This window comes from Dendrobates tinctorius, unplaced genomic scaffold, assembly GCF_039654945.1.
Source record: "Dendrobates tinctorius isolate UK_male_01 unplaced genomic scaffold, ASM3965494v1 ptg000003l, whole genome shotgun sequence".
Lineage (NCBI taxonomy): Eukaryota > Metazoa > Chordata > Amphibia > Anura > Dendrobatidae > Dendrobates > Dendrobates tinctorius.
Genome location: NW_027361671.1, coordinates 80364746 through 80386400, shown reverse-complemented (window position 1 = coordinate 80386400; position 21655 = coordinate 80364746). Strand labels below are relative to the sequence as shown.

Below are 21655 nucleotides of genomic sequence, written 5' to 3'. Positions count from 1 at the left end.
TCTGGAAAATTTGTGGATATTCCCCACTCTGATGATTGTTGAAGATGTCAATTCATGGGATATTATTAAACTCTGAATGACGGGATCCCACAGCCTGAAGTTAGGTCTGACTTTACTAGAAAAGTTGAGTCACTTCCTGGAACTTTAAAGTAGTTGACCGGACTTCTGATAAAAGTATGCAGTCACTTGCATTGAGCAAGGCAAAGAAAATTTACTCGAAATGTGGGCGGAAGTGTGCAAACCCCATATTTGTGGTCACCTGACCGTCTATTTCAGTGGCAGTACTGGAGAATCCTGTCAGTCTGTGGTGCACTTTCTGTAAGATTTCGGGAGTCTGCAGTTACACTGAGTGACTGCAAACTTTTATCAGAAGGTCGGACAACCCCTTTTAGGGTACTTCTGTGTAGTTTTGTTATAACCATTAAATAAAAAATTTGAAGACATACAGGCTTTGGAGGGATACGTAAATTAGTATTAACAAACTGTAGAGAACCCCAAATAAACCCTCAGAAAGGGTATAAAAAGATGTCCCTAATCTACTTACTTATTCAAACTAATCATTGTATAGATTGCTGCTCTCTTTTATGCAAGTGGGTAACACCCTGGAGTGCTGACCTCTATCTGGCAGAATAGGACATATATTTAGCACACTCGTCCCTCCAGCATGTTTCACCGCGTCTGCAGCGTCATCAGGGGTTGGGACATAGGCTAGAATGGCGACCGGCCATACAAGCCATCTATATATAGCCTCTCATAAGTAGGCAGATTAGGGACATCTTTTTATACCCTTTCTTAATTTTAAAGGGGATCTGCCACCCCATTTTTCGAGTATCAGCTGCCGGCACCGCCATCAGGGGCTTATCTACAGCATTCTGTAATGCTATAGATAAGCCCCCGATGTAACCTGAAAGATAAGAAAAATGAGTTATATTATACTCACCCAGGGGCGGTCCGGGTCCGATTTTGGTCCGATGGGTGTCGCGGTCCGGTCCAGCGCCTCCCATCTTCTAATGGTGACATCCTCTTGTTTGCTGCCTGTCGTGGCTCCTGCGCAGGTGCACTGCTCTGCCCTGTTGAGGGCAGAGCAGAGTCCTGCAGTCCGCAGGCGCCAGGAGAGGTCTGGGGCCTGCGCACTGTAGTATTCTGCTCTCAACAGGGCAGAGCAGTGTGCCTGCGCAGGAGCCACGACAGGCAGCAAAGAAGAGGACGTCACTGTTAGAAGATGGGAGGCGCCGGACCGCAACACCCATCGGACCAAAATCGGACCCGGACCGCTCCTGGGTGAGTATAGTATAACTCATTTTTCTTATCTTTCAGGTTACATCAGGGGCTTATATACAGCATTACAGAATGCTGTAGCTAAGCCCCTGATGACGGTGCCGGCAGCTGATACTCGAAAAATGGGGTGACAGATCCCCTTTAAAATTAAGAAAGGGTATAAAAAGATGTCCCTAATCTGCCTACTTATGAGAGGCTACATATAGATGGCTTGTATGGCAACACCCATCGGACCCGGACCGGACCGCCCCCCTCCCGATGAGTATAATATAACTCATTTTTCTTATCTTTCAGGTTACATCAGGGGCTTATCTACAGCATTACAGAATGCTGTAGCTAAGCCCCAGATGGCAATGCCGGCAGCTGATACTCGAAAAATGTGGTGACAGATTCCCTTTAATATTAAATAATAAAAGTTAGTTTTTAGGCTTTATAGTGAAGGTTTATTTGGGGTTCTCTCCAATTTGTTAATAATAGTTTTGTTATATGTATACAAATCACCAGACTGGGGCCTCCCACTGTTTTATTAAATAAAAAGGAAGCCCCAGACTGGTGACAAGTAGAGATGGGTGAACCCAAACAGTAAAGTTCGGCATCCATACCGAACACCTACTGTTCAGGCACGGACACAAAACACGGAGTTCACCAGGAAGTCTGTGTTACTATTCGGGTTTGGCTGCCTCTGGTCACTGAGGCTCCGTTCCCAGCCGGGCTGAACTGCAGTGATCTCGGTGAGATCTCCGCTAGCATTGTGACAGGGGGGGACCAACGCCGTTTTTTTTTTACTATTTATTTATAGCGCAGGAGTGGCTGATGAATATCCCCATCCGCCGCTCCTGCTCTCACTGTTATTAGCAACTGCAGGTGTCGGATGATGGGATCAGTAGTCCCATCAGCTGACACCAGTGATCGGAGGTAAACTTTATACCTCTGATCACGGCTGAGCGCTCATGCTGTCTTCTGACAGCGTGGGAACTGCTGCTCTCTAACCGGCGGGGATGATTTCTCCGCCGATCAGAAGCAGTGTTTGCATGCACATGAAAGCAAACACTGGGTGTTCGGACCCCCCATTCAAGTGAATGGAGTCCGGGTTCGGTTCCGGGTACTGTTCAGGTACCCGAACCAAAACTTTTTGTAAATGTTCGGCTGAACCCGCCAGACCCGAACATCCCGGAGTCTGCCCATCTCTAGTGACGCGCTCTTAAATTAGTGACAGCTCACACTTTATTACCGATCTTAATGTAATTTTGTTAACCTTTTTTGGGAAGACAGCGTGACACTAGATCTGCAATTAAATTTTTTTACATTTGAAATCTTACATGCAGTTCACATCAAAGATGATAATGCACTTCATTAGGGGATGGTGAGAGCAAATCAATAATTTATACCAGTTTCCTGGTAGCACAATTATATTATTGTTGGAATTTAGTCTGTGCCAACTTGAATGTTTTTTTAAACTATCGGCATCTTTTTCAGCTAGCAATAAACTATGGGGCATAGCTAGCCATTAATGGTTTTGACTGGGATGCACTGGGGACCGTTTAAAATCTGCGACAAGTTATTCCCAACCCCCCCCCATTTATAATCTATAGTACCAGTCTCTTCATGGGGACAGAAGGTTATTTGGGTCTCAGAACCTTGCTTAAATGTTTGTGCCCCCTGTGCTTACCTTATATGGCACAGCCAGAATAAAAAGAATGTGTTACATACTCATCTACAGAATAGCGACTGTTACTTTTCAGCTGTTAGGCATAGCAGAAGTTTGCAAAGCTTCACATACTATAGTCCCTACCAATTTTTTTTTTTTAATTAAGACTTTCCATTGATGAATATCATTCCTCCCATTCCTACAGATTTATAATACATGAATACATAGAAATAATATATAAACAAGCACAGTGTTGTGCATAGTATTGTCCATATTATTCAGTATTCTAAAATTACACATAAAATGAAGGCATAAGTGTGTTTAGTAGATCACTGTTTTGGAGGATGCAGTAGTAGTGCCACTGTATAGTTATCAAGAATTTTTTTTATTATAGATGTACAATTATCATATAGGGACACTATACCTACCCCGTATTTTAGCAGTAACCATTAATGAGGCAGGGCTGTTGGGTAAACTTTTGAAGCAGGTTAAAAACATCATAGTTTCAATATTTCCACCAGAGGAAACGTTATTTTTGTACTGCACGGATAATTAACGGAAATTTATAGTTTTAACAGACCACTTGTAATTTTATCATAAATGTCTTTGGTCATTGCCACATAAGATTTTTGAGACTCGTCTAAGAAGTATAGTGGATCTGAAACTATGGACGGATCAAATCCTTGTTCCACAAGACGAAATTTCTGTTGTTTGAATGTCCCGGTGATTTCCATGTTTTCCTATAAAAATATTAAAAACACAAAACACTTAATTTACTAAATGACTGGTGTCAGAAATCTAATGTTTTGGGTATTGGTAATACTAGTAAATGAGTGAGCCTTTAGGAACAGCAAGAATTCACATGCCCCATGGCCTGCTGAGGTCATCTGCCTCTTGTAATGTATACTAGCCCTGGATTCAATCAGTATTCACTCCGAACTGAAAAAAGGTAACTGGTAATCACACTTTAAGGTCACGTGCACATAATCAATATTTGGTGAGTTTTTTACATCAGTATTTGTAAGCCAAAACCAGGAGTGGAACAATCAGAGGAAAAGTATAATAGAAACACATCACCAATTCTGTATTTTTTGCCCACTCCTGGTTTTATACGTTGCAGGGAATAAAAGGACAAAAAATAGGAAAAGCCCAATGTGGCTAAACAAAGAGGTAAGAGGGGCAATTAATAGTAAAAAGAAAGCATTTAAACTACTAAAGCAGGACGGCACCGTTGAAGCTCTAAAAAGTTATAGGGAGAAAACTGTTTTATCTAAAAAAACTAATTAAAGCTGCCAAAAGAGAAACAGAGAAGCACATTGCTAAGGAGAGTAAAACTAATCCCAAACTGTTCTTCAACTATATCAATAGTAAAAGAATCAAAAGTGAAAGTGTAGGCCCATTAAAAAATTGTGAGGAAAGAATAGCTGTAGATGATGAGAAAAAAGCTAATATATTAAACACCTTCTTCTCCACGGTATTTGCGGTGGAAAATAAAATGCTAGGTGAAATGCCGAGAGACAAAGAAAACCCCATATTAAGGTTCACCAATCTAACCCAAGAAGAGGTGCAAAACCAGCTAAATAAGATTAAAATAGATAAATCTCCGGGTCCGGATGGCATACACCCACGAGTACTAAGAGAACTAAGTAATGTAACAGACAAGCCATTATTTCTTATATTTAGGAAATCTATAGTGACGGGGGTCTGTTCCACAGGACTGGTGCATAGCAAATGAGGTACCAATATTCAAAAAGGGCTCTAAAAGTGAACCTGGAAATTATAGGTCAGTAAGTCTAACCTCTATTGTAGGTAAAATATTTGAGGGGTTTCTGAGGGATGTTATTCTGGATTATCTCAATGACAATATCTGTTTAACTCCATATCAGCAAGGGTTTATGAGGAATTGCTCCTGTCAAATCAATCTAATCAGTTTTTATGAAGAGGTAAGCTATAGACTGAACCAAAGTGAGTCATTGGACGTGGTACATCTTGATTTTTCCAAAGCGTTTGATACCGTGCCACACAAGAGGTTGGTACACAAAATGATAATGCTGGGTCTGGGGTAAAATGAGTGTAAATGGGTAAGTAACTGGCTTAGGCTGGTTTCACACTTGTGTTGAGGAGGGCTGCGGATGGCAGCCTACTTCCTCCTTTCTTCCTCCGTAAAGCTCCGCCCACGCTCCACCTACTGCTGCATGCATCCTGCGTTTCCCTGTGTACCTATCTTTAACATTGGGTACGCAGGGACAAGCGTTGTATGTAGATGCGTCTGCATGCGGCGATTTGACATGTGCGGAGACCGCACGGAAACGCAAAATTTAGCGTTTCCATGCTGTCGCCACACACATCAAATCGCCACATGCGGATGCATCCACATACAACGCGTGTCCCTGTGTACCCAATGTTAAAGATAGGTATGCAGGGAAATGCAGGACGCATGCGGCAGTAGGTGTAGCATGGGCGGAGATTCACAGAGCCATTATCACTTAGTGATAGAAAGCAGAGGGTGGTTATAAAAGGTATATTCTCTAACTGGGTCGCTATGACCAGTGGGCTACCGCAGGGGTAGGTGTTGGGACCTATTCTTGTCACCATATTTATTAACCATCTGGTAGAAGGTTTACACAGTGAAATATTGATATTTGCAGATCATACAAAACTATGTAAAGCAGATAGTATTCTGCTACAGATGGATCTGGATAAATTGGAAACTTAGGCTGAAAGGTGGCAGATGCGGTTTAACAATGATAAATGTAAGGTTGTACACATGGGAGAAGGAATCATTATCACCATTACACACTGAACAGAAAACCACTGGGTAAATCTGACATGGAGAAGGACTTGGGGATCCTAGTTAATTATAAACTTACCTGGAGCAGCCAGTGCAAGGCAGCGGCTGCCAAGGCAAACAGGATCATGGGTGCATTAAAAGAGGTCTAGATACACATGATGAGAACAATATACTGTCTCTGTACAAATCCCTGTTTAGACCGCACATGGAGTACTTTGTACAGTTTTAGGCACCGGTGCTCAGGAAGGATATAATGGAACTAGAGCGAGTACAAGGGAGGGCAACAAAATTAATAAAGGGAATGGGGGAACTACAATACCCAGAGAGATTAGCAAAATTAGGATTATTTAATCTAGAAAAAAGATGACTGAGGGGGCGATCTAATAACCATGGATAAGTATATAAGGGGACAATACAAATATCTCTCCAAGGATCTGTTTATACCAAGGAAGGTGGCGGTCACAAGGGGGCATTCTCTGAGTCTGGAGGAGAGGTTTTTCCACTAACATAGAAGAAGATTCTTTACTGTCAGGGCAGTGAAAATCTGGAATTCCTTGCCTGAGGAGGTGGTGACGGCAAACAAAGTTGAGGGGGTTCAAGAGAGGCCTCGATGACTTCCTGGAGCGTAACAATATTGTATCTTACAGTTATTAGGTTCTTTAGAAGGACATAGATCTGGGGATTTATTCTGATGGAATATAGGCTGAACTGGATGGCAAATGTCTTTTTTCGGCCTTGCTAACTATGTATATTACTATGTATGAATACTGATGTAAAATACTGACCAAATACTAAATGTGTGAACGTGGCCTAATTTTGATTATACCAAACATGTCACCACTACAAGGTCACTGAGCTGAACATTTCTTCATATGGATCTGCAAAATGATGTGTAATAACTCCCTTTTCTCTACATAGGATGATTTCACCAATAATAGCCTATCTTGCCCATGATTTCTATGAGATCATTATATGCTACAAGAGGATCATTTTGATATAGGTTTACCTTTGGTGTTCTTGAGTAAAAAAAGAATGGGCACAATAAGACGGCGAATAGATATTATAACTGACATTAAAAAGGGTAAACCCACACTGATTTGATAGGCCTTAGATTTTCTTTCCTTATTTTCCAGATTAAAAGTCTGCTTAGGCTGGAGTCACACAAAAGATGAATACGGACGAGCGCTATGCGAGAAAAAAATCGTATAGCACTCGGACCACTGTTAATCTATGGGGCAGCTCCCATCGCCAATGCAAGTCTATGGATGCAAGAAAAAAAAAAAAATCGCACACCACACGGACCATCCATGTGACTTGCAAGAAATACGCACCAGTGTCCTTTGAAAAGCCAGCAATTCACGTGCGGTGTACAGTAAAATCACACTGACAGGTTAGAAAAGAATAGGTAGAATACAGATATACACATAAAATAGGTATATATATATATAAACTGCTCAAAAAATAAAGGGAATACTTAAACAACAAAATGTAACTCCAATTCAGTCACACTTCTGTGAAATCAACACCAATTGTGATTCAATTTCTCCCGCTGTTGTGCCAATGGAATAAACAACAGGTAGAAATGATAGGAAGGTCACTAACATCCATATGTCTGCTGAGTAATATTGTCTTGTGATCCCTTTATTTTTTTGAGCAGTGTATATATATATATATATATATATATATATATATATATATGTCAGTGACACACACACACACACACATATATATATATATATACATACATAGAAGAATAGCCGTTAATTCATTTGTCGGCTTCTGTTAAATCAATGCAGGAGCCGACAGGATAGAAGACATGGTTTACATACATTAAATCCATGTAATAGTTTGATATATACATGTCAGTGACCAATACAGTTAGTAGTGGGTAGTGTGTGTGTGCAAATTAGGGGAAAAAATGGCGTGGGCTCCCGCACAATTTTCCAAGCCAGAGAGGGAAAGCCAGTGTCTGGAGGCAGATATTGATAGCCTAGGAAGGGACCATGGTTACTGGTCCCCCTGGTTAAAAACATCTGCCATGAGCCACTCCAGAAAAGACACATCTCTAAGATGCACCAATTCCAGCACTTAGCCTCTCCCCACTGCCCTGTAGAGGGTGGCATATGGGGTAATAGTTGGGGTGTTGATGTCACCTTTGTATTGTAAGGTGACATCAAGCTCAGCTTAGTAATGGAGAGATGTCAGTTTGACACCTCTCCATTACTAATCCTATAGTTGTTAAAGAGTTAAATAAAGACACAGCCGGAATAAAGTCTTTTAATGAAATAAAACACTAAACACAGTTTGCCATTTTTATTATTCAGCTAATCCATGTGATACCCTCATTCTCCTGTAATAAAAAAAATAATAAACCAACAATATACCATACCTGTCCGGCGTTCAGTCCCACGCCGTAATCCATATCTGGGGGCTATACAGTTTACAAACAGGAGCGCTGCTAATGCGACCACCCCGGCTGTAAACCACTGATGAATTAATGAGAAGCTGCTGGTGCTTGCTTCAGTGTACTAGCGCTGACGTCACTGATGCTGCGCTGCCTCACAGCTTGACCCACGGTGAACTAACCTATTCTATTCTCTACTGTACGCAGTAGATCATTTGCCAATTTTTCATCTATCTATTATAGCTATCTATAATATATATATATATATATATATATACACACACACACACACACACACATACATATATATATATATATATACAGCTCTGGCAAAAATTAAGAAACCACTTCCAAATGTTCAGTTTGTCTGATTTTTCTCTTTATAGGTATATTTTTGAGTAAAACGTAAGTTGTTCTTTTAGTCTACAAACTTATGACATGTCTCCGAATTTCCAAGCAATAATTTTTTTTTTTTTTTTTGAAAAGGAGAAATGGTCAAATTTAAAAAAAAACAGTGCTTTCAGAACTCAAATAATGCAAAGAAAACAAGTTCAAAATCATTTAGAAACAATACTACCGTTTCAACTCAGGAAGAGTACTGAAATCAATATTGTGTGGAATAATATGATTTTTAAAAACAACTTTCATGCGTCTTGGCATGCATGCCATCAGTCTTTCACACTGATTCTGGCGCAAAAATGTAATCAGTTCTTCTTTGTTTGATGGCATGTGACTATCCATCTTCCTCTTGATTACATTACAGAGGTTTTCAATGGGGTTCTGGTCTGGAGAATGAGCTGCCCATGACAGGATTTTGATGTAATGGTCTCTTAATTTTTGCCAGTGCTGTATATATATATGTTTTGAAGAATATGTAAAAGCTCATATTAAAATCGCATTGCATACGGATGCCATATGGATATTAAAAGCGAGGAAATCGCATCATCGCATTGCAAACGGATTACATACGGATCACTGTTCGGAGAACATTTATGCGATTCTCGGTCGTCAAAATCGGACCTTTTTTTATACGTTAAGTGTGACTCCAGCCTTATAGCATCAGTGATGAGGATGACATTGCAGAAAAATCACATCCTCACACTGTAGAGAATATTGGCAATGCAATTTCACTGTCTCTGTAAATATGACATTTGCAGAATATCAATTTATGCTGCGGATTTTCACCATGGATTCCACACTTGGCAAAGAATAAAGTGAAATCTGTCGTGAATGAGTGGATTTTATCGACACTGATTAGTTTTAGCTTTTCTGCAGCAGAAAAGTTGACAGTGAATACATATATGTCCCACCTGGATATTCACATAAAGAATACCTATCATCAGTCTGGGGCTGCCTTTCATATTAAATAAAATAGTGAGCATCTACACATTGGTGATTTTTCCAAATATCACCCTATTAAAAAAAGTGGTCAAAAGTAACCCTAATGCCATCCAAAAAGGCCTGACTACTGCAGTGTAGAGCGGGATCTCTTATATGTCCATGGCCCCCTTCGCCATTAAAGAGCAAGATCTCGTGAGATTTCTCTTTGCACTAATCCAGGGCTGCCACGTACTTTTCTAAACTGATGACTTCACATGGAAAAACTGATGGAATTATATCAGAAGGCATTGGCCATGCTAAGACAAATATTTGAAAGTTTTTGGATGGATCCCATGACACTTGGCTGATTCTATTAACAGATAATAGGGTTCCTCAAGGTTCGAATATGGTCCTGGTTTTTTTTTAATTCTTAAAGTAGCAATATCAGTACTGGGTCTCTCAATGCGTGCGTGACATTATGTGACCAGAGCCCTGCAGTCAATAAGTGGCCGCTATCGGGCTGCTGTGTTTTGACTTCTTTCGGACGACTCTTGGACATTCAAAGCAAGTGAGAGCGTAGCAGTCTAATAGCAACCACTGATTGGCTGCAGGGCTCATGTGGCATAACAATGTAACAATGTCATGTGAGGATCAGGAGACTTGGTATCGACATAGCTGGAACAAAGCAGGTGCAGGAGGTGAGTATAGGGTGTTTTTATTTTACACAGGGTAATTTATTAATTAAGAAAGGGTTGCCATAGTAGTGAAAAATCCATTTAACTACATTTTTTAAAAGCAAGAGTACCTGCAGTCTTAGGAATCTTGGAAAGGCATATCTGGGTAGATAGTTCACAATATGCTCATAGACACTTTTTAATTTTAATGACATTCCAGTCTTCAGAATAATTGATGCCATTCCCACTCTTCCCTCATGACCTTAAAAAAAACACAAATGAAAGTATGATATTCATAAAGCACTTGTAGTTTAAGTTATGCTTACTAAAAATTACATATGGTGCTTAAATGATCACTGTCATTTCAGCAAACTTTTCAGAAATCAAAAGCAAATGCAAGCTAACGTATTTGCTATTGATTTGATAAAATAAACTGACTGCCAGCTCACTGAAGAAAGAGGGAGTGAAAGATAGAAGCAGAGAGGCATGCGCAGACCATTGCTGGTGCTTTCTAGTATGTGTTTTATCTCATCCTAGAGCTGAATTCCCAGCTACACTGCTGAGTACTGCTATATAATATCATCCATGCTGTAGCTGCTAAACATGTGATACATAGAGACAGGATAACAGGAATCCCTCAAATCTCTGTGTGTGTGGGAGGCATCAAAGCAGCTACTCTCCACCCACTAGTTTAGAGACAATTGAAAAGCAGAGAGAGCCTGCAGAAGGGTAACAACCATGTAACAAATGTAGGATACAGATTATACAGGTTGGGCCATTTATATGGATACACCTAAATAAAATGGGAATGGTTGGTGATATCAACTTCCTGTTTGTGGCACATTAGTATATGGGAGGGGGGAAACTTTTCAAGATGGGTGGTGACCATGGTGGCCATTTTGAAGTCGGCCATTTTAAAGTCGGCCATTTTGGATCCAACTTTATTTTTTCCAATGAGAAGAGGGTCATGTGACACATAAAACCCATTGAGAATTTCACAAGAAAAACAATGATGTGCTTGGTTTTAATGTAGCTTTATTCTTTCATGAGTTATTTACAAGTTTATGACCACTTCTAAATTGTGTTCAAAGTGTTGCCATTTGTGTTGGATTGTCAACGCAACCCTCTTCTCCCACTCTTGACACACTGATAGCCTGGGAAAAGGTGGTACAGTTAGATGTTCCCAGGCAGTGGGTACTGAAGCAGCTCTCATCATTGTCGCCTCTGAGACGACAATGATGGGAGTTATATTCTGCACCCGCTATGTGCATCGTGTATTAAAAAAAATGGCGTTGACTCCGAAGCAATTTTGTGAACTAGCAGAGAGAAAGCCGACCATTGGGGGGCTGATGTTAATATTCTGAGAAAAGGGTCAATAATAGCCATAAATGTTCCCGAGCTATTAATATCAGCTCACAGCTATTTGTTTACCCTTTACTGGTTATTATAGGGGCAATCCCCCCAAAAAATTGATGTGGGGTCCCACTGTAATCAAAAAACATCCAAAGCTAAACAAACCGTTGTGGGTTGATATTAATAGCCTGGAAAGGGGCCATGAATATTGTAGGTTCTGCAGACAGCATTAAATTTCTTCTTTAGATATGCCTCCCTCTTTCCATTTTATAAACATTTCTTTCTTCCCTTTTAGCATGTGCTTAAGTTCTGTGTTCATCCATCCTGGTTTCCTTAAATGCTTCCTATTCTTCCCTCTTTTCGGAATTGTTAACAATTGTGCTTTGAGAAATTCATTTTTCAAGATTTCCCTGTGGTGATTGCAAGTGAGGCAATAGGGTTAGGGTTGATGTCGTACGGTTTACAGTATCATTAATTAACCTGCCTGCGGTTTTCAGTATCGCTAGTTCCAGTATAGCCATCTGTCCGGCTACGTCTTCCAGTTACAGTTACTCACCAGACTGCAGTTAAAAGTATCACTACCAACTTGTCTGTGGTTTCCAGTATCAACCTGCCTGTGGCTATCTGCTGCTTCCAAGATATTAGACGTTGTCACTCCAAAATTTTGTCTGCTACCTGTCTACATCTCCATGATGCCTCTTGTTTGCCAATGTACTTCAGTAACTCGGTTAAACCAGCGAACCCCGCAATGCAGAGTGTGTGCGCTGAAGGAGATCATAGCTCTGCAGTCATATAGAGTGACTGCAATTTGGACAGGGCACCCATTTAACATGCCTATCTGTCCTATGATTACCATAGTTCCATGACTTTTCTTTCTTGGTGTTGCAATTTCAATAATGAGGAGTGAATATCCAATCCAATTGCAAAAAGATATTTACAGTAAACCCTTTACCCCCGAAGGTGGTTTGCACCTTAAAGGAAACCTGTCAGCATGATTATGCATAGTAACCTACACACAGCGTCAGGTCAGCGCCATTATCTCTATATATAAAAGTGAATGTATGCATGTATGTACGTGTGTGTGTGTATCACCAACCAATCACAAAGCATCTTTCATTTCACCAAAGCTGTTTACAAGAAGCTAAGCTGTGATTAGTTGCTATGAGCAACAGTTTTCCTTGCAACCAATCACTAAAAATAGAAGCTGAAAATAATATACAACCAGTGGCGCTGCGTGAAGGATATAACAGCTGCAAATCTACAGACAACACCACCTTATTTGTCTGAATAATAAAACAATTTAAAATATGTAAATATTTGCGCTAATAATATCCCATATAAGAATAAATCACTGCAAAACCAGTTGTTGACTAGCCGAAAGGAATAATTATCCCTCCCCCTTAGATTTCTAAAATCATGCAGGACTTTTAATACAGATGAATCACAATCATCCACCCAAAATTACCTTTGTTTAGTTGAGTCACTGTTCACCGCCCGGGCGGTGTAGCGTCGGCTAGCAAGGCGATTGTTACCGGCCGGAACATCGCCCGCTACCTATATCAGAGGTGAACATTTTAATTACCCGCCCTGTTTCACTGACTCTTATCATCACTGCTCCTATTGATATTAGTAAGCGCACAACCATCTGAGCGCATACAAGCAGAACAGGAGAAGGATCATCCTTTGCTGCACTTTGAACCGGCAATACCGCGTATAGTGTGAACAGTGACTCAACTAAACAAAGGTAATTTTTGGTGGATGATTGTGATTCATCTGTATTAAAAGTCCTGCATGATTTCAGAAATCTGAGGGGGAGGGATAATTATTCCTTTCGGCTAGTCAACAACTGGTTTTGCAGTGATTTATTCTTATATGGGATATTATTAGCGCAAATATTTACATATTTTAAAGAATAGAAGCTGAGCTGTGATTGGTTGCTATGAGCAATAGTTTTCTCACTCTACGACAACACCTCAGCAGACACTGCCATGGTGGGAGAAATCTAGCATCCCCAGGAACATAAGCTTCCAGCCATTGTCTGCCCCCAGAAAGGAGCAGAGAGCACAAGACAGAAATGAATCCCCCCCTCCCTGCCCATATACCCATCACACATCCTCCATCCCACAGGCACATCTTCAATCTTAAAGGGATCATTGCTATGGAAGTCAGGGCAAATCCATCCAGCGCTTTGGTTTTGACCCCAGGCCTCTCTTAAAGGGATCCCCGGTATGGAAATTAGGATGTGGGATATTAGGGGTAGTAGTCTGATGGCTCTGGCTGATGGGATGATGTGGGATATTAGGGGTAGTAGTCCGATGGCTCTGGCTGACGGGATCATGTGGGATATTAGGGGTAGTAGTCTGGTGGCTTTGGCTAACGGGATGATGTGGGATATTAGGGGTAGTGGTCCGGCGGCTGTGACGGGATGATGTAGTATATAAGGGGTAGTAGTCCGGTGGCTCTGACGGGATGATGTGGGATATTAGGGGTAGTAGTCCGGTGGCACTGACGGGATGATGTGGGATATTAGGGGAAGTAGTCTGGTGGCTCTGACGGCATGATGTGGGATATTAGTGGTAGTAGTCCAGTGGCTCTGGCTGACGGGATGATGTGGGCTATTAGGGGTAGTAGTCAGGTGGCTCTGGCTGACGGGATGATGTGGGATACTAGGGGTAGTAGTCCGGTGGCTTTTGCTGAGGATATTAGGGGTAGTAGTCCGGTGGCTGTGGCTGATGGGATGATGTGGGATATTAGGGGTAGTAGTCCGGTGGCTCTGGCTGACGGGACGATGTGGGATATTAGGGGTAGTAGACTGGTGGCTCTGGCTGACGGGATGATGTGGGATATTATAGTGAATGTGGCTATGCGGAGTGGGCGGGGCTGTACACTCAGCTTTATAAATATACAGTACAGACCAAAAGTTTGGACACATCTTCTCATTCAAAGAGTTTTCTTTATTTTCATGACTATCACAATTGTAGATTCACTCTGAAGGCCTCAAAACTATGAATTAACACATGTGGAATTATATAGTTAACAAAAAAGTGTGAAACAACTCAAAATACTGTCTTATATTCTAGGTTCTTCAAAGTAGCCACCTTTTGCTTTGATTACTGCTTTGCACACTCTTGGCATTCTCTTGATGAACTTCAAGAGGAAGTCACCGGAAATGGTTTTCACTTCACAGGTGTGCCCTGTCAGGTTTAATAAGTGGGATTTCTTGCCTTATAAATGGGGTTGGGACCATCATTTGTGCTGTGCAGAAGTCTGGTGGATACAGAGCTGATAGTCCTACTGAATAGACTGTTAGAATTTGTATTATGGCAAGAAAAAAGTAGCTAAGTAAAGAAAAACGAGTGGCCATCATTACTTTAAGAAATGAAGGTCAGTCAGTTCGAAAAATTGGGAAAACTTTGAAAGTGTCCCCAAGTGCAGTGGCAAAAACCATCAAGCGCTCTACAAAGAAACTGGCTCACATGAGGACCGCCCCAGGAAAGGAAGACCAAGAGTCACCTCTGCTACGGAGGATAAATTCATCCGGGTCACCAGCCTCAAAAATCGCAGGTTAACAGCAGCTCAGATTAGAGATAAGGTCAATGCCACACAGAGTTCTGCAGCAGACACATCTCTACAACAACTGCTAAGAGGAGACTTTGTGCAGCAGGCCTTCATGGTAAAATAGCTGCTAGGAAACCACTGCTAAGGACAGGCAACAAGCAGAAGAGACTTGTCTGGGCTAAAGAACACAAGGAATAGACATTAGATCAGTGGAAATCTGTGCTTTGGTCTGATGAGTCCAAATTTGAGATCTTTGGTTCCAACCACCGTGTCTTTGTGCGACGCAGAAAAGGTGAACGGATGGACTCTACATGCCTGGTTCCCACCGTGAAGCATGGAGGACAAGGTATGATGGTGGGGGTGCTTTGGTGACACTGTTGGGGATTTATTCAAAATTGAAGGCATCCTGAACCAGCATGGCTACCACAGCATCTTGCAGCGGCATGCTATTCCATCTGGTTTGCATTTAGTTGGGCCATCATTTATTTTTCAATGGGACAATGACCCCAAACACACCTCCTGGCTGTGTAAGGGCTATTTGACCAAGAAGGAGAGTGATGGGGTGCTATGCCAGATGACCTGGCCTCCACAGTCACCAGACCTGAACCCATTCGAGATGGTTTGGGGTGAGCTGGAATGCAGAGTGAAGGCAAAAGGGCCAACAAGTGGTAAGCATCTCTGGGAATTCCTTCAAGACTGTTGGAAGACCATTTTCGGTGACTACCTCTTGAAACTCATCAAGAGACTGCAAAGAGTGTGCAAAGCAGTAATTAAAGCAAAAGGTGGCTACTTTGAAGAACCTAAAATATAAGACATATTTTCAGTTTCACACTTTTTTCTTAGTTATATAATTCCACATGTGTTAATTCATAGTTTTGATGCCTTCAGAGTGAATCTACAATTTTGATAGTCATGAAAATAAAGAAAACTCTTTGAATGAGAAGGTGTGTCCAAACTTTTGGTCTGTACTGTATATATATATATATATATATATATATATATAATCATTAGAATTTATTATAACTAACTGTAGTTAATTACTATGACCGTCAGCGCCGGGCTCTTCAGCTAGTACTGAATAAAATGATACCTTGGTTGATGAAATCCATCTTGTGGCTGCAACTTAATCTTTATTTTCAGTTTTGTGCTAATGATATGCTCATGTCCTAAGGCAGGGTTCATGTATATGGTGCACTAATTAGATATTCATAATGCAGACTGCTGACAGGTCACTGATCCCTCACTGATCGGCCACCTAGTTTGCATAATGAATACCATCACATACTGAATAAAAAAAAAAAGCTTCTGTAGGCAGGTGCCGGCCATGGCCCCTGCGCTGCAGCATAATCACATGGTTACTGTGCACTTACTCCCTTTTGCAGATTTACTTGAGTGAGGAAAAAAAAAGTCATTTTGAAAATGGCACCCGCCGAGCCTGCGCAGTAGCAGCTATCGGTTTGGCCAGTTCCGTTGACCTCATGATTCTCATTTGGTCTGACATGCACTGTGAGCTGTAAGGTCTTAGGCTGCTGTCACACAGTAAAAGACACTTTTTATTTCAAAAACTAGCTCCATGAGATTGGATGGAGAGTGTAAGTGAACAGCAATTTTCAAGTCTTGCCAAAGATTCAGAATGGACTTTAGGTTTGAACTGTGACTGGGCCATTCAAACATGCTTTGATCTAAACCAGTGTTTCCCAAACTCCAGTCCCCCCCCAAACTCTAGTCCACCCAGCACGTCATGTTTTCAGATTTCCTTAATATTGCACAGATGATGGAATTACTATTAAGACAGATATTTCCTCAAATTCTCTCACCTGTGCAATAGTAAGGAAATCCTGAACACATGATGTGTTGTGGGGCTGTGAGGACGAGTTATTGGTAAATACTGATTTAAACAACTCCATTGCAAATCTGGCAGTATGTTTAAGGCTGTTTTCCTGCGGGAAGGTGAACCTACGTCCCAGTCTCAAGTCTTTTGCTGTCTCTAATTCCTCAAGGATTGCCCTGAATTTACAGTAACTCTATTTATCTTCCCATCAACTCTGACATGGGGTCACACACCCTTAGGGCCCAAAATACTTATCCAGTAAATCTTTCCCACATAAAGTTTTAATTGTCTACTACACCTTGTTTTCTTTTCACTTCCCATTCACAAAAAAACTGTTTTGGCACATAGAGAGGTAAAACATTTAGAGGTTAGGGACCATCCATATTAAAAGGTCACCTTGATGTGGTTGGATGGCTTTTGTGCTCTTTGATCAAAAACCGCTAGCAAGGTACCAATTTATGTTTTAACGTTTGCAGGAATATTGGAGTTCATGTAATCATTAGTCGTAGTGTGCTGACCTACTGTGTATATATATATTGGCATCAGGGTACAATCCGAGTGCAATTTGAGATTAACATGCTAAAAAATCGGAGAAGCATTGCAATTTATTTATTTATGCATATGTGAAAAACACTGATGGATCCAAAATGCTCACAACACTTTTTCCATTTTTGCATATGTGAAAAAACACGATTCTCTGAATGGGGTCTAAAACAAGGCATAGCACAAGATACGCAAATTATACATGATTCAAGACATAGAATATATGAGGAAAAACTCAAGAAACTTGTCATGAGTAGCTTCAAGGAGGTGAAGAAAAGGCTGACATGAGTGAAAGCTATAAATACAATTAATATTGTATCTGAAGTATTACAGCGGTCCTTTTTATGCCCTCACAGCATTTATACACATTTTTATGTGTAAATACAGAAACTAATCAAAATGATGTATATCTAAGCACAGAATCTCCCTCTGTCCTATACTATGGTTAGATTATGTACAGGAGCTTATATTATCTATGTAACTTGTTTTATTACCTGATATACACACTCCATAGACATTGGCTTCTTGTATGAAGTCAAGCATTCCAATTATATCAGACACTTCAGTCGTAGCAACATTTTCACCTTTCCATCTAGAAAGAGGAACCATAATTTGATGAAAAATGTTTCACATTTCCACTAAGCACACTTTTTAATTTTTGTCAAAGGAACATTGTCCTCACTTTTTGAAGAAGGTTCGTAGGAAAAAAAAAATATCTACCGTAAGTAAAAAGGACAATACAACCACCTGTCATATTGCTGTATGTGTAGATGGAGCCAAATGATGGTGTGAACATAAACTGCAACATTAGCCGTCATAAAAATATGGGAGTGGAATTACATCCTCTGGAGAATCTTATGGGAAACAACCTCTGCATCATTAGAAAACCTATTCTAGTAGCTTAACTGAGCTTTCTCTCACAGAAAAGATACATCCTTACATGGATTATCACTTATTATATTGATCATTGGTAAAACCTTCTAATTTCTCCTCCCTCGGGAGGACTTTAACCAATTAGCTTTTATAATTAGGTACTTTTCTTAAGCATTACTTCATTCTTTATTTATAAAAAGTGGACACACTATCATATCAAAATCCACATAAGTGTGCTAAAACTTGCTGACAGGTATGGCTTTGAGCATGTAGACACATAACCAGTCTCTTTGATTCATAATGTTCATATCAGCGTCCATTTTGTATATGTTCATTTATTTTGGATCTCTTTAATCAAATACATATCCTTAACAAGGGACCAGTCAGTGGACATTATTATTTGGGTAAAGGAGAACAATACTTGCTTTGCTCCAGATGCAACCCAAGCTACTCCACTATATAATGCAGAGACAGATTACTGTGCAATATTTGGCGTAAATGTACAATTCCATGAATGAAAATGGGCAGAACAATCTCTGTGTAGACATGAAGCAATGATGGACATTTCAGTCTTGCAGCCTGCGTAGGTGGCTCCATTCTATAACGGGTGCATCTCAGGATCAATACATGATAAGGACTGCAAGGTACTTTCAATGTAAACTATTCTCTTCTGTTCAAAAGTGAACATACCCAATAAAAAAGCACTAGAAAAGGTTTTTAGGAGAATAACATGACTTTGAAATGAGAGTGGTTTATTGTTGGTATAATATAGGTGAAGGGGTATGCAGTTTCGAAATACTTCTGCGTGTAAGCAAATGTGCGTGTTGAATATTTGTTCCCTTTTAGAATGAATGTGTCGCATGGATTTATGTCTTTTTACATCAATTAAGGAATTTGCTCCTAAGACCTTGTGGGGACATCACAACACATTAGGAGACCCCAATCAGAGGACAATAAAACATCCGGACTCCTTATCTTTGAACTGGTCCAATATTTATGTTTCTCCCTCTACCATAATCATAATTCTGCTTCACGTCACTTGTCTCATGTATTGCATTTTTTCTGTGCTGTATTGTGCATAAATATGTGACTCTTCAAATTTTGTATTAGTCTATGCCTGATGAAGAGACCTGAGTAGTCTCAAAGCTTGCAATGTGTTACCATCTTTTCAGTTAGCCACTAAAAGGTATCAACCACTGAGGACTCTCAAGTCTGAATATTTTTCTATCTACTGGCTAACACGGTACAAAGATATACATCTTTCCTGTTCCCTTTTACGCTTTCCAAGGTCATTGACCTGGACAGTGAAATCTTAGCTGTTGGCTTCTAACATAGCATACATTCTGACTCAGCCCCAGCCCCCTCAGCCTCCCTGTGTCATCTTTGCCATCACAATGAGCCTAGTCATCCAAGTGTTGATAGCCCTGTAGCACAATGATCTGAAAGTTGGAGACTTCACAATATGTTTTTTAAGACTTTATTATTACACTGTTCCTCGTTACTTCTGTAGGGCAAATGTTATGAAGTAATTATGTATTATTACTTTTCTATCTTTCAATGGCTAAGAATTTGTAAATCAAATAATAAAAAGAATGTTCAGAAATGAAAAGTTGCATCCTGTAAAGTGGACATTTCATTAATTCCATTGGAATGTGTTATTTGGCATTTCACAAAATTTCTTATGCGTTAAAAAATACTATTTTTTTTTCTTCTGATAGGGCAGGGAGCTGCTGTAGAGACTTGCAAGTAAAATAATGCCCAAGATCAAGAATGCATCTAAACTCTGTTTCATTTACAGTAGATACCATGATGCAGTGCGGGATATGTGGTATGATGGTTGCAAACAGCATTAGGTAGACCATTAATAAATTATTATGGAGCCACTGAGATTTTGCTGAGGTTTCCAATAATTTGATGTCAAGAAAAGTACTGTATACTTTGCTAATCTTGTGGTTGAAAGAGCCAGAAAACTCTCATGGCCGTAGAAAGATGGCCAATTGTGCCCTTGACCAAGTACTGTGACAAAACACATCAAGTTTCATCCTAGGCAGACAGCGTCGGACTGGCCCACCGGGGAACCGGTGGATTCCCCGGTGGGCCCTGGCATCTGGTGGGCCCTGGCACCTGCAGGCATACAGGGCCAGCAGTTGCCTAGGGCCCCCGCTGCTCCAGGGGCCCCCAGCCAGTGGTGTGTCGCACACCATGCAGCTGCTATGGGGGCCCCTGCCAGCGGAGCAGCAGCGGGTGTCAGGAGGCAGGAGCCCCTGTCCCCGCTGCTAAAGAGAAATGAATATTCACTGCGAAGCAGTGAATCTCATTTCAGGTCTCCACCCCCCAGAGGCCCCGCCCCCAGCCCAGTAAGCCGCTCTGCATCAGGGCCGGCGCCGCCCTCAGTCCTCTCTGCTCCTGGCTCACAGCCAGTGCGCGATGACGTCACTACATCGCGCACCCGCTGTGTGTCTGGCAGAGGGGGCAGCTCCTGACACTGAAGCCGGGATCAGCGTGGGAGCGAGGAGGAGAGGTGAGTATTGTGGTTTGTTTTTTTTTATATCTCTCTCGCTCTCTCTATCTGTCTCTCTCTCTATCTATCTCTATATATCTCTCTCTCTCTCTATCTCTCTTATATCTATCTATCTTTCTATCTCTATCTATTATCTATATCTATCTATTTCTATATCTATCTCTATCTATCGCTCTATCTTTATATCTATCTTTCTATCTCTATATCTATCTTACTCTATCTATCTCTATATCTATTATCTCTATATTTATTATCTATCTAGCTACCATCTATATCTATCTAACTTTATCTATATATATCTCTATCTAATATCTATATCTATCTCTATACCTATCTATTTATCTATCCGTTATCTATCTCTATATCTTTTCTCTGTATCTATCTATCTCTATATCTATTTCTCTCGCTATCTATCGCTCTATCTCTATATCTATCTCTATATCTATCTTTATATATCTATCTCTATCTATCTCCATATCTATATCTATTTCTCTCTATATCTATCTATATATCTCTATCTATCTCTATATCTATCTCTCTGTATATCTATCTATCGCTCTATCTCTATATCTATATATCTATCTTTCTCTATCTATTTATCTCTATATCTTTTCTCTGTATCTATCTCTATATATATCTATTATCTCTATATCTATTTCTCTCTATATCTCTCTCTATATCTATCTATCTATTTATCTCTATCTCTATATCTATCTCTCTGTATATCTATCTATCTTTCTATCTCTATATCTATCTTTCTCTATCTATCTATCTATCTATTTATCTCTATCTATTATCTATATCTATCTCTATCTATCGCTCTATATCTATATCTATCTTTCTATCTCTACATCTATCTCT

At 40.4% G+C, this 21655-nt stretch overlaps 1 protein-coding gene across 2 annotated transcripts in view; it reads right to left on the bottom strand.

Moving 5' to 3' along the window:
- Positions 1-3039: 3039 nt before the first annotated feature.
- The window catches only part of SLC27A6 (solute carrier family 27 member 6), an 84790-nt gene continuing 66174 nt past the window's right edge, over positions 3040-21655 (bottom strand). For both annotated transcript variants that reach the window (XM_073557741.1, XM_073557742.1), the window contains exons 9-11: positions 17895-17992; positions 10247-10377; positions 3040-3666 (exon numbers count right to left, since the gene is read on the bottom strand). In XM_073557741.1, coding sequence (XP_073413842.1) covers positions 3490-3666; positions 10247-10377; positions 17895-17992 — 406 coding nt within the window. In that variant the 3' untranslated portion in view covers positions 3040-3489. The remainder of the gene's footprint in view (positions 3667-10246; positions 10378-17894; positions 17993-21655) is intronic.